The 15,746-nt window shown below is 37.9% G+C and overlaps 2 protein-coding genes and 1 long non-coding RNA gene across 3 annotated transcripts in view; 2 read left to right on the forward strand and 1 right to left on the reverse strand.

Annotated features, from left to right (window-relative positions):
- Positions 1-15,746, reverse strand: part of LOC119490599 — a 53,728-nt gene that overhangs the window by 20,778 nt on the left and 17,204 nt on the right. The window lies entirely within an intron of this gene.
- On the forward strand, positions 1,036-7,173 carry LOC119490597 (taste receptor type 1 member 1-like). The gene is made up of 6 exons (XM_037774103.1): positions 1,036-1,217; positions 1,494-1,809; positions 1,981-2,706; positions 2,999-3,205; positions 4,042-4,162; positions 5,289-7,173. The coding sequence occupies exons 1-6, from the start codon at positions 1,036-1,038 to the stop codon at positions 6,215-6,217; spliced, it is 2,481 nt and encodes an 826-aa protein (XP_037630031.1). The 3' UTR covers positions 6,218-7,173.
- Positions 11,217-15,634, forward strand: LOC119490598 (taste receptor type 1 member 1-like). Its single transcript, XM_037774105.1, has 5 exons — positions 11,217-11,511; positions 11,676-12,401; positions 12,877-13,083; positions 13,428-13,548; positions 14,002-15,634. Exons 1-5 carry the CDS (start codon positions 11,236-11,238, stop codon positions 14,928-14,930), a joined length of 2,259 nt encoding a protein of 752 aa, XP_037630033.1. The 5' UTR covers positions 11,217-11,235; the 3' UTR covers positions 14,931-15,634.

Raw genomic sequence — 15,746 nt, forward strand, 5'->3', positions numbered from 1 at the left:
GTGTAATACACTTCCACTAGATTAAAAACATATATCAAAATATAAGATTAACTCGGGCATTAGTGTGCACCCGAATTTCTGTTAAAGATCTCTGGGTACGTATACTATGCATATATAGAAATAATCTATATGTAGGCTGGCAAGATCTTACCAAGTGATTAATATAAAAGGGAAGGTTTTGATTTATGGCTTATACTTATTTCAGCTTGTTTTGGTTTCATTTGTTATGTCAACAACTTCCTGTTAATAGAACGTATGTTCGCAAAGCAAAACACATCAATTCAGGTACATATTAATTTGCATTAAATGTCAGTTTAAGTCTTATTCATAGTTTGGATGTGTCGCCGTCTACGTATGCGACTGTGTGAGCCACTCAAAGGAATGCAGTGCAGGTCGTAAACTGAGGAGGAGGTCATAAAATCTACTCTGTACCTTCATATTGTTTCTCTAGTATATGCTTGAGAGCTCCAACCTGTGAAAAAACTTCAGTTCTTTTCAGATAGTTAGTTAAACATAGCATATTAACTGAGGTACATTTTAGTTTTGTTCCGATTCTCATCATCAGTTCATAATATTTTACTGGTTGTTCTTCATGCAAGTCATCACGCTTAATCTGGGCGCAAAGTAAGGCGCAAGGGGCAAAGGGGTTGTATTTAGTCTCTTGATTAATCATAGGTGTGTTTTTGGCCTAAGAGGAATTAAACCAATGCTTTTTAAACATTTTACATGTTTATCGTTGTTTTTTGTCAGTGCTTTGAGTGGTCGGAAGACTAGAAAGGTGCTATATAAATGCAATCCATTTACCATTTAAACTTTCTTGCGTGTGATAAACCCTCTTTTTACACCACATGGATTCCGTGCGACAGTTTAGATTATCTTTGCATATTGATTTGTGTATTCTTCTCCAACCATTAATCGGTATGTAATTCATTCCCACATGCATGGAAATGATCACTGGGGCTTTAGACATCACCAGAGTCTCATAACTTACTAAAGGCTGATTCCATTAGAGTTCACATCAGATCGGTAACAACAATGAAACATTTTCTTGCTTCTCTGTTTCTACTGGGAACGTTTCTACATGCCTTGGCTCAATGCACCGTCCCAGCCTCAGAGTTCAAGCTGGAAGGAGATTATCTGATAGGTGGACTTTTTGATATTCATCATGTCGATGCCCCTGTTTATCATGACAGACCAGAAGCCATCGACTGCTCCAGGTGAGTTTTACAATAAATCTGAGTGGATAGCTTCTGAAGTCAGAACTAGTGAAGAACGACTGGTTTAACAGACATATTTTTCACATTCACAAACCCTAACCCAATCCAGTTAATTGCTATGTTATCAAAGTTGCTGTATGACGTTCATTTTGAACTTAGTCCTTGTTCTATGAAATCTGTTGTGTAATATTAATATTGAAACAAATTCTGTGTAAATTACACTAGATTTCACAGTAAGTAAACTTAACTATTCTGTCGTACTTTCTCTGTTCACAGTCAACCCTTACTTCTCCAAAATTATCGAAGGTTTCAGTTGATGAGATTCTCTGTGGAGGAAATCAATAACTCTACCAACCTCCTGCCGAATGTATCTCTCGGCTATGAGATATTTGATCACTGCTCAGACACACAGAATTTTCCAGATATTTTCAAACTCCTCTCAATCAACGGCTTGATCCACCCTTGGGGTGAACCACACGAGCAACACACACATACGTCTAATGTGTCCAAAATGATAGCAGTGGTCGGCCCTTATTCAAGCACTCAGTCCCTGACCGTAGCCCCACTGCTCATGATGGATCTCATTCCTATGGTAAGTTTGCCAATTATTGTGTTTCACCATTTTTTCCTGTCAAACCTAGTGATTACAAGCACACATATCAATATAGGTTATTATCAATTAATTGTAAAATTAATTTTAATATAACATTTGAGAATTTGTCACTGAAAATTATGCTTTTTTTCCCTATTACTCTTTTGACAGGTCAGTTATGGATCTTCTAGTTCTGTCTTTTCAAAAAAGCTATATTTTCCCTCTTTCCTAAGAACACTACATCCCAATAAAGATGCCATAGACATGATTGTTAACATTGTGCAGCACTTCAACTGGCGCTGGGTTGCTTTTCTTAACAGTGATGATGATTATGGCATTAATGGACTGGAATTGTTCATGAAGAGGATTATGGACACTGAGATCTGCCTGGCGTACACCAAAGGCCTCTATCAATATATGGATCACTCCCATATATTCAAACAGATACAGGCCCAGAGGATAGGTATCATTATTGTTTTTGCTCCAAAAATGACTGTTGAAGCTCTCATTGAGTCAGCAATAAAACTAAATGTCACCAACAAAGTGTGGATAGCAGATGAGGAATGGTCTTTAAACAAGAAGCTCCCCAAGATGAAAGGAATCAGAAATATTGGAACTGTACTTGGAGTGTCTCAGCAAGTAATGACAATACCTGGTTTCAGTGACTTTATCTATTCTACCAAAAGCCAGACTCATTGTGAAACTGTAGAACAAAATGGGTTTTGTAATCAGGTTTGCAACTGCAGCAGCCTGCCTGCAGAAGATGTCATCTCTGCAGATCCATCATTCTCTTTTCCTGTTTATTCTGCTGTGTACGCCATCGCTCACGCCTTACACAATGCCTTGCAATGTGGAGATGATAAATGTAATGGCAATATTACAGTGTACCCATATATGGTAAGTATATAAATAAAAATATTTCACATTTATACTTATGACAGCTTTAATATGTATATAAGTCCATCATAACTCAAAATATTGGCCTAATATGTGTTTTGTCAACACATACCATATAAACTCTAAATCTCCAAATTACAATTAAAACTGATAATTCCTGTCAAACATTTCCTGGCATTAAAATATCAGGCACACAGCAATGTCTCTCTCCTCAAGAATATTTAACAACCTATTTAATCATTGTGAAATCAAATAAAGTAATGCTCATCTGAACTTTGTGTATCCACATCAGGTTCTAGCAGAGCTGAAGAAGTCAAACTTTACACTTTTAAATCAAAGTATTCAATTCAATGAGCATGGTGATCCCACCTTCGGATCCTATTCTATAGTTTTCTGGAACCACAGTGGTGATGCAGAGGAGATCGGCTTTTATGAATTTCACCAATCAGTCAATTTCTTCATCAACACCACCAAAATTCAGTGGTACACAAAGGGAGAAGTAAGTTGTTTTTTCCTATTCATGTGTGGTGTAATGCAGTATTTCAAGACTTAAAACAGTACATAATGGTTAAAAATGCATTGTTTTGTTTCTTCCTCCTTCCACAGGGATGTGTGTATGTGTATGCAAAAACACATTGGTTCAGTAGTAACTAGAGTTGTTCCGATACTGATACCAGTGTCGAAAATGCCTCCAATACTGCCCAGAATTCGGTATTGGGAATCAGCGAGTACGCCAGACTATTCACAGATCCGATTCCATAATTCATTAACCCAGAAAAAAAATCAACTTATTTAACCGGTAATCAATTCTTCTTTGCTGCTACAAAACAGAAGCCTTCACTGTGCTGTCGCCTTGGATGTATCATTGCTCCTACTGGCAACTACTGTTTTAGAGCAGCGAAGAAGAACTGATTGTAGGTAGTTTGTCACGTTACAATAGCAAACAACACAGGGTTTAACCTGAGCCAGACCATACAACAAAGATAGTGATCATATCACACTCATGCATGGTCACGCTGGTATCGGATCGACACTCGGTATCGGCCAATACCGCAAGTTCAGGTATCGGAATCGGTATCAGGAAGGAGAAAATGGTATCTAATAACAGTGACAAAGGCTAATCACATTATCAAGACAATTAACAGATGGTGGTTGTTCATGGTGTAATTGCAGCAGATGTCTAAAGATATCACTCTGTGCCTAACAGGATGTTCACATTTAGCAAATCCTGTTGAGAAATTTAAAAGTTGTATATACGCTCTTGTTTGACTCCATCCCTCACAGTATTCTCTTTGCTTCACTTATATTTTACTGCTAAGTAATTGTCTTGTACAGGTGCCTACTTCACTGTGTTCCCCAGAATGTGATGCAGGATTTGCAAAAAAGCCAGATGGAATCCACAGATGCTGCTTCGATTGTGAAATCTGTCCGAATGGAACTTATATCAACAGCAAAGGTGAGAGGAAGAAAATTAGTAATAGCAGTGGCCTTGATGGGAGTTAATTTCAGACTCTTGTTAAGCTTTCTTTTTTTCCGTGGCTGAGAGGGTTAATTGCACACATCTATATAGGCTTCAATTTCCAATTTCCTAATCAGTAGAAGATGACTTTGAAAGGTTTTGCTGTTGTCTTCTGCATCACATGGACTATTTCCATTTAGTTTTATCATGCAATACATTCTTGTTTTTATAAATAATTAGGTTGGTTATTACTATGAAAAAGAAAAGTAAGTTTGCCGTACAGAGACATTTTCAGATGTCAGTTTATTGACGTATAAAACAGAGAATCCCTACAGCATCTTATGAAAAGATACAGTGTAAAAGTTAAAATCTGTTATACTGCCTCCTCAACTGTCTGATATTTTTACTAAACCAAAACTTCAACTAAGTAACCTTAAAGGGACTATTTGTAACTTTCAGAAATGCTTGTTAACAGCGACACCTGCGGCCGTGAAATCAACGAAAGTCAGCGTTGGGCTTGCTCGCTCTAAATATACCTGAACGAGCATCGCTCAAAACAGTGAGGCAACTCACGTCAGCTAAAACCACAATATCACTCTATATTTCAGCTGCTTGGCAGTAATGTTAGCTGACCAGACGAAGGACTCTCCATGAACATGAAGAGGCTGAGGCAGCGGGGCTCTGCAGCGTGTCTCCCTGCTCTCTGCGCCCGCAGCCGGAGGGAGCAGGGAGACACCGGCACCTGGTCGGTAACGAGACGATAACGTAACTCGTTGATGAGCTCTGTCACTTCACAAGACACGGGAAACCTCTGTTGGTCTGGAGGAGCTGCAGCATTTATTTCTGCACAATCGTCCACTGTACGTTCACTACATATTCTCAGAGCTAAACTAACTCTTCTGCAGTGTGGAGTGAGCGCGTGTTCACGTCTAGAGGTGGAGCGAGCTGAATGAGTCGCGCGCTCTTTCTGAGTGAAGGCGAGCAGGAAGAGGAGGAGAGGCAGCGGCCGAACGCGCATATGCGATCGCGCATGTGTCCCGACCCGCTACATTTAAACGCTTAAAAAGTAACAAACAGTCCCTTTAACTTTATTGACAATCTGTCTGTCTCTTGTGTAAAACAGAGGACCCCTACAGGTGCATCAGTTGTAAGGAGACAGAATGGTCTCCAGCAGGAAGTACATCATGCAGTCTGCGGGTGGTGGAGTACGTCCCATTCACAGACAGCGGGGCTATCCTGATCATGGTCGGAGCCTGGGCCTTGGTGGGCCTCACACTGGCTGTGTCTGTTCTCTTTGCCATCAACTACAACACACCTGTTGTCAGATCTGCTGGCGGACCAATGTGCTTCCTAATTTTAGGCTGCCTCAGTCTGTGTAGTCTCAGTGTTTTCTTTTACTTTGGTATGCCAACAATCTCCTTTTGTATTTTAAGGTTCTTACCATTTCTCTTGTTCTACACCGTTTGTCTAGCATGTTTTGTTGTGCGCTCTTTTCAAATTGTTTGCATTTTCAAAATGGCCGCAAAGTTCCCCAAACTCCACAGTTGGTGGATTAAATATCACGGACAATGGCTGGTCATTACTGTGGCATTTGTTATTCAGGCACTCTTACTTCTTATTGGCTATACTTATGACCCTCCCAAGCCCTACAATGAAACATTTTGGTACCCAGACAAAATCATACTTGGTTGCGACATTAATCTCAAAGCATCCTCTGCTCCTGTGGGTTTACTTTTATCGTTGTGCTCCCTTTGCTTTATTTTCTCCTACATGGGGAAAGACCTCCCTAAAAATTACAATGAGGCCAAAGCAATAACCTTCTGCCTGCTCCTGCTGATCCTCAACTGGATCATCTTTGCCACCGAATACCTACTTTACCATGGCAAGTACATCCAAACTCTTAACGCTCTGGCAGTACTCTTCAGTCTGTACTCCTTTCTTTTGTTTTATTTCCTACCCAAATGCTACATCATCATTGTTCAACCCCACAGAAACACGCAGGAGTACTTCCAAGGTCTCATTCAGAATTATACCAAAACAATCAGCCAGTAGCTGCTTCCAGTAAATGTGTGTCTCTACAGACAGAAAAACTGATGTTTGTTGTTTTTCTTCCATGCTCGTTTTGATTTATTTACGTAGTTTGTTCATTTTTGAGAACTATATCAATAAGTCCTTGAAATTAGTTGAAAGTTACAGTTAGAGACATTGTGGCAAGAGGTAATTTCAGAGATTGTTGGTAACATGCTTTTGCTAAAGATTCTGAGTAGTAGCCTTTATGTATATGGCTGATGCCTTTAATAAGTAATGGGGTATGCTGCCCTCCTCTGATTATAATACGTAAGATTTGAAGATACTCAACTGTGCAGGTCACATTGAAGGAATAATTCAACGTTTTGGGAAATATGCTCACTGGTTTCTTGCATAGGTGAGAAGATTGTTTCCACTCTTGACCAGCGGTATCAATCTTCTCGTCTAACTCACAGAAAGAAAGTGAATAAATATATTCCCTAAAATGCAGAACTTTTGGATAGTAAGTGACGTGGTTTCCTTTTAAGTTATTTATCCAATTATTTAGCTAAATTAGCAAGCAAATTACACATTAAGTTGTATGAGTTGTTGTGCGCTCACTTATTTCAAAACCTAAACTTATACAATACTGAACTACTCATCAGCTCATGAACACTACCAAGTCAGAAATGTACAGGAGAAAGAGCTCTTGAATCTTCTTAAATGACCAATACAACAGAATATGTGCTTGTAATGTTGTTGGCATATGGATTAAAACATAACATATTAAATGTGCTCATTCATATTAAGACAACAAGTGTGGATTGAAGTAGAATACTTTGTTAGATGATAAAAACATGTTGTGAATTTTGGAAATGATGGCATTTAATGTTTTTTTTCAATAAAGTTTGACTTTTGGACTTTACAACGCTCTGCAGTTATTGGAAATATTTGGATCACATGAGTCGGAAACAATTCTACGCACCCACTGGAAGCTAATTCTACAAATAGTATAATATGAATAATATTAGTATAGTCTAATATTTATCTGCACAAATACCAGATTTAAAAAGATTGTGGTCTACTAAGTAGGAAAAATATATATTTTAAATTTTAATATATATACATATATATACACTTTTGTATAAATTATCCAACAAGTGTATCATTATGATTTTAGTTATCAATGTGCGATTCTAATTTTGACAACCTCTGAGAAGACAAATTGGGTTAGGGTTGACCCTAAGCCTAACCCTAAGGGGGACCTGGACCCCAGGTTGGGAACCACTGTTATAGGTTATGTGTTATAACAGCCTCAGGTCATAAGATGGTAAATCACATAAAATTAATTCATTCATCAAGTTCATTTAATAAATTGTTAAAATGGAATGTGTTTGTTTTTGGTGTAACACTAATTTCACCACATGATGGCAACACTTCTACATGCTAGAATAAAAATGGACCTTAAATATAGCCTACTTGCATGGCTTAAGTTTCCTCAATTGTAAATACATATTTCTTTCTTACCTCTGGTGTTACCTAATCTTAAAATGGGAGCTTAAATTAGGGTGCTTTGGTTATACTTAACCAGTGATGATTGACTTCCTTTTTAAGTTTGATGCCTAACTGCAATTTTCTGTGAGTGTATTGCCTCTGTTTCCACACAGAGTTGAAATTAATTTAAAAAATAGGTTGAAGGTTGAAGGTTGAGGCCAGAAGTGTGTGAGATGGACAGACAGAGACAAAGAAAATAGCACTACATCTAGAAAGCCAAACTTCATCTTAACATACCAGGAAACCAAATGTTACAATACCGGCCATACTGTTGATTATAAAGTGATCTCTTGGAATGAAAATGCAAACATATCACATCAATGACTGCATGCACCAAACACTATTGGGGATTGTTGTACCCACCTCACTGTCCATTAAACTTTCTTATATACTTAAACTATTAGTATAGATTATGAAACCTTTTAAGAATAATGTCAGTTCCACAGTAATTGGGTAATTTTCTGGAAAATAAACCATAAATTAATATACTTTTTATCAGACAAAGTTTGTTGGTCTTAATTTGGTGTTTTAGTTAAAATATACATTTTGCAAATAGTTTTTGTTGCACAATCTTCATCCATGGCAATGTAGCATTTCATTACACATTGTACTTTAATAATGATGTTTGTTACAAATAAAGATTGATTTGATTTGATCAAGCAGAACAAGGATGTCTGCTCTTCTGCCAGGAGGAATTCAAATTCTGGTTAGACTTATTATGTTCATCTGCTGACTCATTGCAAATTTTCCTGTTTCAGATTACCTGTGTGGTCAAATGTTAAACCATGCAGATATCATTTGTAAGAGGAGGTGGTCAACTAGCATAAACCAAGGATACTAGGTTGAATTCATTTAATTTGTATGTATTTGCTTGTGACTATCCTGTGTGATCTTACAATCTCATCTGTACTTGGTGGGATCATTCTTAAAGTATAAGTTCTTCTAAAGGGCCATTCAATTGTAAAACTTTTACTGTTGGGTTAACAGCCTTAAGTTGTTTTAGTTGTTGGCCCCAGGACGGGCAAGCGGCATGAAGGGGGTGAAGGGGTAAACTTTTTTTTGCGGGATTAATGTTAGTTAATACATTTCACACACTACATTCTTCCATATTTGACATATGGGCTTTATCCGCTGCAGAACGGTACCAAACACCTATACGATATAAACCACTGAATAAAACCTGATCAATTTAATTAAAATTAATACCAATTACACAACATAGATCAACCTTGTTATCATAACATGTAGGTATATAAATACTACAACAGACAGGCCTATATATTTAGATATGTATGTGCGCTTATTACACAGTAAATGAAGGGATAAGATTAATTTTATCTAATCAGCATATGAAAACGAGCAACAGAGAAGAGGGAGGGGTTGCTCTGAAACAGACAGGCTGCTGTGTCTATGAGACTTCAGTGAGATAAAAGTTGTCAGCAGACTAAAATTCAATTTAGACATAAAACTAAGGGAAATGTAAACAGAGTTTATTATCTTGAACTATGTTGTTCTAAGCACATGTAACAGTAAAAAGGAGTCAGTTTATGTATGGTTCACAATCAGTGTTAAAAGGTGTAATACACTTCCACTAGATTAAAAACATGTATCAAAATATAAGATTAACTCATGCATTAGTGTGCACCCGAATTTCTGTTAAAGATCTCTGGGTACGCATACCATGCATATATAGAAATAATCTATATGTAGGCTGGCAAGATCTTACCAAGTGATTAATATAAAAGGGAAGGTTTTGATCTACGGCTTATACTTATTTAAACTTGCTTTGGTTTCATTTGTTATGTCAACAACTTCCTGTTATTAGAACGTATGTTCGCAAAGCAAAACACATCAATTCAGGTACATATTAATTTGCATTAAATGTCAGTTTCATTTAGTCTTATTTAGAGTTTGGATGTGTCGCCGTCTACGTATGCGACTGTGTGAGCCACTCCTAGGAATGCAGTGCAGGTCGTAAACTGAGGAGGAGGTCATAAAATCTACTCTGTACCTTCATATTGTTTCTCTAGTATATGCTTGAGAGCTCCAACCTGTGAAAAAACTTCAGTTCTTTTCAGATAGTTAGTTAAACATAGCATATTAACTGAGGTACATTTTAGTTTTGTTCCGATTCTCATCATCAGTTCATAATATCTTACTGGTTGGTCTTCATGCACGTCATCACGCTACAATGGTAAACATTACACCTGCTTCACATCAGCATCTTAAAATAGTCATTGTTAGCATGTTAGCACGCTAGTGTTTGCATTTAGCTGAAAGCAACACTGTGCCTCAGTACAGCCTCACAAAGCCGCTAGCATGACTCTGGACTCTTAAGGCCATATTTAAACGATCTATGGCACATGGTGTCTAAAGTGCATGGTGCAAGTGCATTTAGGGCGTGTCCAACTCCACTTTTGCTGGTTAAACGGCGCATAATCTGAGCACAAAGTAAGGCGCAAGGGGCAAAGGGGTTGTATTTAGTCTCTTGATTAATCACAGGTGTGTTTTTGGCCTAAGAGGATTAAATCAATCAACCAAATGCTGCTTTTTAAACATAGATATATTTTACATGTTTATCGTTGTTTTTTGTCAGTGCTTTGAGTGGTCGGAAGACTAGAAAGGTGCTATATAAATGCAAGTCCATTTACCATTTAAACTTTCTTGCTTGTGATGATTGTTAAACCCTCTTTTTACACCACATGGATTCCATGGAGTTTAGATAAGTTTTGCATACTGATTTGTGTATTCTCCTCCAACCTTTAATCGGTATGTAATTCATTCCCACATGCATGGAAATGATCACTGGGGCTTTAGACATCACCAGAGTCTCATAACTTACTAAAGGCTGATTCCATTAGAGTTCACATCAGATCGGTAACAACAATGAAACATTTTCTTGCTTCTCTGTTTCTACTGGGAACGTTTCTACATGCCTTAGCTCAATGCACCGTCCCAGCCTCAGAGTTCAAGCTGGAAGGAGATTATCTGATAGGTGGACTTTTTGATATTCATCATGTCGATGCCCTTGTTTATCATGACAGACCAGAAGCCATCGACTGCTCCAGGTGAGTCTTACAATAAATCTGAGTGGATAGCTTCTGAAGTTGGAACTAGTGAAGAACGGCTGGTGTAACAGACATATTTTTCACATTCACAAACCAATAGCTATAGTTAAAAAGCACATTTCCCTCCAACCCAATCCAGTTAATTGCTATGTTATCAAAGTTTCTGTATGACGTTAATTTTGAACTTAATCCTTGTTATATGAAATCTGTTTTATAATATTCATATTTATACAGGGGTCCCAAGAATGATAATGTTATTGCACAAACAGTAATGAAACCCTGAGGCAATACTGTTACACATACGAGGTTCTGAAGCCTCGTTGAAACTAATTATGTGTAAATTACACTAAATTTCACAGTAAGTAAACTTAACTCTTCTGTTGTACTTTCTCTGTTCACAGTCAACCCTTACTTCTCCAAAATTATCGAAAGCTTCAGTTGATGAGATTCTCTGTGGAGGAAATCAATAACTCTACCAACCTCCTGCCAAATATATCCCTCGGATATGAGATATTTGATCACTGCTCAGATAAACAGAATTTTCCAGATATTTTCAAATTCCTCTCAGTCAACGGCTTGATCCACCCTTGGGGTGAATCACACGAGCAAAACACACATAAGTCTAATGTGTCCAAAATGATAGCAGTGGTCGGCCCTTATTCAAGCACTCAGTCCCTGACCGTAGCCCCACTGCTCATGATGGATCTCATTCCTATGGTAAGTTTGCCAATTATTGTGTTTCACCATTTTTTCCTGTCAAACCTAGTGATTAAAAGCACACATATCAATATAGGTTATTATCAATTAATTGTAAAATGGATTTTAATGTAACATTTGTCACTGAAAAATATGCTTTTTTCCCCCCATTACTCTTTTGACAGGTCAGTTATGGATCTTCTAGTTCTGTCTTTTCAAAAAAAGTATATTTTCCCTCCTTCCTAAGAACATTGAATCCCAGTAAAGATGCCATAGACATGATTGTTAACATTGTGCAGCACTTCAACTGGCGCTGGGTTGCTTTTCTTAACAGTGATGATGAATATGGCAAAGATGGACTGGAATTGTTCATGAAGAGGATTATGGACACCGAGATCTGCCTGGCGTACACCAAAGGCCTCTATCAATATATGGATCACTCCCATATATTCAAACAGATACAGGCCCAGAGGATAGGTGTCATTATTGTTTTTGCCCCAAAAATGACTGTTGAAGCTCTCATTGAGTCAGCAATAAAACTAAATGTCACCAACAAAGTGTGGATAGCAGATGAGGAATGGTCCTTAAACAAGAGGCTCCCCAAGATGAAAGGAATCAGAAATATTGGAACTGTACTTGGAGTGTCTCAGCCAGTAGTGACAATACCTGGTTTCAGTGACTTTATCTATTCTACCAAAAGCCAGACTCATTGTGAAACTGCAGAACAAAATGGGTTTTGTAATCAGGTTTGCAACTGCAGCAGCCTGAGTCCAGAAGATGTCATCGCTGCAGACCCATCTTTCTCTTTTCCTGTTTATTCTGCTGTCTACGCCATCGCTCACGCCTTACACAATGTCTTGCAATGTGTCGCTGGCAGATGTAATGGCAACATTACAGTGTACCCACACATGGTAAGTATACAAATAACCTATGTATTTAGATTTTGCTCATTTATGTTTCTGATTGCTTTGACTTAAAGATATGCCTTTCATAAGGTAACATATTATTAGTCTGCTTTGTTACAATATACAACAAATGTAAAGATAACCTCCCTATCAATTTATTTTGGCAAAGGCATTTTCAATCTCTCATACTGATGTGCATCAGAATTACCCACCCTCAGTCCAGCACCTGTAAATCTGTCTTGAGATGTGCTCCCTCTCTACTCTGCATATTTTTCAAACATTGCCTTGGTATCAAAATCTCAGATGAAAAATTTATGCGATAGTTAAAAGTCTAAACCACTTCCTAAAACCTCTAAAGAGGGGCATTACACTTAACTTCCTCGCTCCACAGGAATGTTTCTTAAAACCTATTTAACACCTCATATGGTCTTTGTGAACACATGGAAGTAATGGTCATCTGAACTTTGTGTACCCACATCAGGTTCTAGCAGAGCTGAAGAAGTCAACCTTCACACTTTTAAATCGAAGTATTCAGTTTGATGAGCATGGTGACCCCACGTTCGGATCCTATTCTATAGTTTTCTGGAACCGCAGTGGTGACGCAGAGGAGATCGGCTTTTATGAATTTCACCCATCAGTTAATTTTTTCATTAACACCACCAACATTCAGTGGTACACAAACGGAGAAGTACGTTTTGTTTTTCTCCTAATTATATTATATGCAGTATAATATATATTCTGTTTATAGAGTATATGATGATAAACATATTGTGTTTTGATTGAGCGCACGTGCACATGGTTATATTTGTTAAGTAATAGCTGTGCCAGGCTTAAAACATAAAATCAGGAACATCGACCGTTGGCAATTTGCAGGGATGTCTACATATACAGTGTCTGTTAGGGTGATATCATTTTACAAAAACTGTTTATAAATTTGAAAAGCTACTTTCCTCTTTTTTTGCCTCTACACTTCACAGTATTCTTTTTGTTTCACTTACATTTAATTTACTGCTAAATAATTGTCTTGTACAGGCGCCTACTTCACTGTGTTCCCCAGAATGTGATGCAGGATTTGCAAAAAAGCCAGATGGAATCCACAGATGCTGCTTTGATTGTGAAATCTGTCCCAAGGAAACTTATATCAACAGCACAGGTAATTATTATACATGAGAGGAAGAAAATGAGTAAAAGCAGTGCTGTCATTCTGGCCTTAATGGGAGATGACTACATACTCTTACTAAGCTTTGTTCCATGGCTGAGAGAGATGACCAGACAAAGTGACACACATACAGGCTTCCATTTCCAGTCCGACAACTAAACACGCTTATGAACCTAGAGCTTATTGAGTAAACGATTGCTATGAAATAAATCTGTTGTGGAAAATGGTTCCAAGAATATACTTTTGTGTTCAACTGCATGTGAACCAGTTTCCTACCATCATGCAATACATTGCTGTCTTGTTAAAATGACCTCTAAGAGTGAATACTAATCTTGGGAGAACATACAATATAAAAGGTGGAAAGTGTAACACTGCTTCCTCAGATGGCTGATATTTTTTTACAACCTTAACTTTATTGACAATCTGTCCTTCTCTTGTGTAAAACAGTGGACTCCTACAAGTGCATCAACTGTAAGGAGACAGAATGGTCTCCAGCAGGAAGTACATCATGCAATCTGCGGGTGGTGGAGTACGTCCCATTCACAGACAGCGGGGCTATCCTGATCATGGTCGGAGCCTGGGCCTTGGTGGGCCTCACACTGGCTGTGTCTGTTCTCTTTGCCATCAACTACAACACACCTGTTGTCAGATCTGCTGGCGGACCAATGTGCTTCCTAATTTTAGGCTGCCTCAGTGTGTGTAGTCTCAGTGTTTTCTTTTACTTTGGTAAGCCAACAATCTCCTTTTGTATCTTAAGGTTCTTACCATTTCTCTTGTTCTACACCGTTTGTCTAGCATGTTTTGTTGTGCGCTCTTTTCAGATTGTTTATATTTTCAAAATGGCCACAATGTTCCCCAAACTCCACAGTTGGTGGATTAAATATCACGGACAATGGCTGGTCATCACTGTGGCATTTGTTATTCAGGCACTCTTACTTCTTATTGGCTATACTTACGCCCACATGAAGCCCTACAATGAAACATTTTGGTACCCAGACAAAATCATACTTCGTTGCGACCTTAATCTCAAAGCATCCATTGGTCCAGTGGTTTTTCTTTTCTCTTTGTGCTCCCTTTGCTTTATTTTCTCCTACATGGGAAAAGACCTCCCTAAAAATTACAACGAGGCCAAAGCAATAACCTTCTGCCTGCTCCTGCTGATCCTCACCTGGATCATCTTTGCCACCATATTCCTACTGTACCATGGCAAGTACATCCAAACTCTTAACGCTCTGGCAGTACTCTGCAGTCTCTACTCCTTTCTGTTGTTTTATTTCCTACCCAAATGCTACATCATCATTTTTCAACCCCACAGAAACACGCAAGAGTACTTCCAAGGTCTCATTATGAATTATACCAAAACAATCAGCCAGTAGCTGCTTCCAGTAAATGTGTGTCTCTACAGACAGAAAAACTGATGTGGCCTTCTGAATACTTACAATGCAATGCTAATAATTTTCTATATAAATAGTATTTGTCTTGTATACTTTTTCTTTCAAGGGTAATCTTTTTTACAGATATGACCGTTTTTAAGAGGAATGCATTGACAAAAACAACATTGAAATTAGTTAAAAACAACAAACAACAGAGTGCCTTCGCAGCCACATTACCGCAACGTCCCAGGTTCAATTCAAGTCTTGGGGACCTTTGTTGCATGTCATCATACCTCTCCCCCCATTTCCCATCTCTCTTTCTCTACACTGTCAAATAAAGGTCAAGCAAATGACCAAAAAATAAAATCGATAACGTTAAATTGTGTCTTGCTCCGATTGGGACGCTAATCAAGGTTAAATGATGTTAATCCTAACAGATAATCATGTTTGATGATGATACCGCTGAATTGTTCTGATCTCATTAAATTTATACTCACTATAATGGGTTCCCTCCAAATTATTTAGCCAATTTCAGCAAGCTAATTGAAGTTTTACGTGTGGTCTTGCATTGTCATCATCCACACTAAGAAATACATTTAATAAAAGTAGAAGAAATCTTTGCAGTTCTTTCCAATCTTTGGGAGTTATTATTTCTGAGAATATGTGCCTGTGGTGTGAAAAATGTTAAACTTTAAATTAATTTCCCCAAGGGGACAAATAAAGTACTTATATTACATTGTCAAATAGATTACATTATCACTGAATTATCAATATAAACGTTGTTGTTGTGAATTATTGCTTTTGAAGTTAATTTCTATT

The sequence above is a fragment of the Sebastes umbrosus genome, chromosome 6, assembly GCF_015220745.1.
Source record: "Sebastes umbrosus isolate fSebUmb1 chromosome 6, fSebUmb1.pri, whole genome shotgun sequence".
Classification (NCBI taxonomy): domain Eukaryota; kingdom Metazoa; phylum Chordata; class Actinopteri; order Perciformes; family Sebastidae; genus Sebastes; species Sebastes umbrosus.

What these genes read in the sequence shown, in the direction of transcription:
- LOC119490597 (XM_037774103.1), top strand. Translation starts at nt 1,036, where the DNA reads ATGAAACATTTTCTTGCTTCTCTGTTTCTACTGGGAACGTTTCTACAT. An exon ending in GAAGCCATCGACTGCTCCAG is followed by an intron (nt 1,218 to 1,493) that starts GTGAGTTTTACA and finishes CTCTGTTCACAG; the next exon opens with TCAACCCTTACTTCTCCAAA. An exon ending in AGTGGTACACAAAGGGAGAA is followed by an intron (nt 3,206 to 4,041) that starts GTAAGTTGTTTT and finishes TGTCTTGTACAG; the next exon opens with GTGCCTACTTCACTGTGTTC.
- LOC119490598 (XM_037774105.1), top strand. Translation starts at nt 11,236, where the DNA reads ATGAGATTCTCTGTGGAGGAAATCAATAACTCTACCAACCTCCTGCCA. An exon ending in TTACAGTGTACCCACACATG is followed by an intron (nt 12,402 to 12,876) that starts GTAAGTATACAA and finishes TACCCACATCAG; the next exon opens with GTTCTAGCAGAGCTGAAGAA. An exon ending in AGTGGTACACAAACGGAGAA is followed by an intron (nt 13,084 to 13,427) that starts GTACGTTTTGTT and finishes TGTCTTGTACAG; the next exon opens with GCGCCTACTTCACTGTGTTC.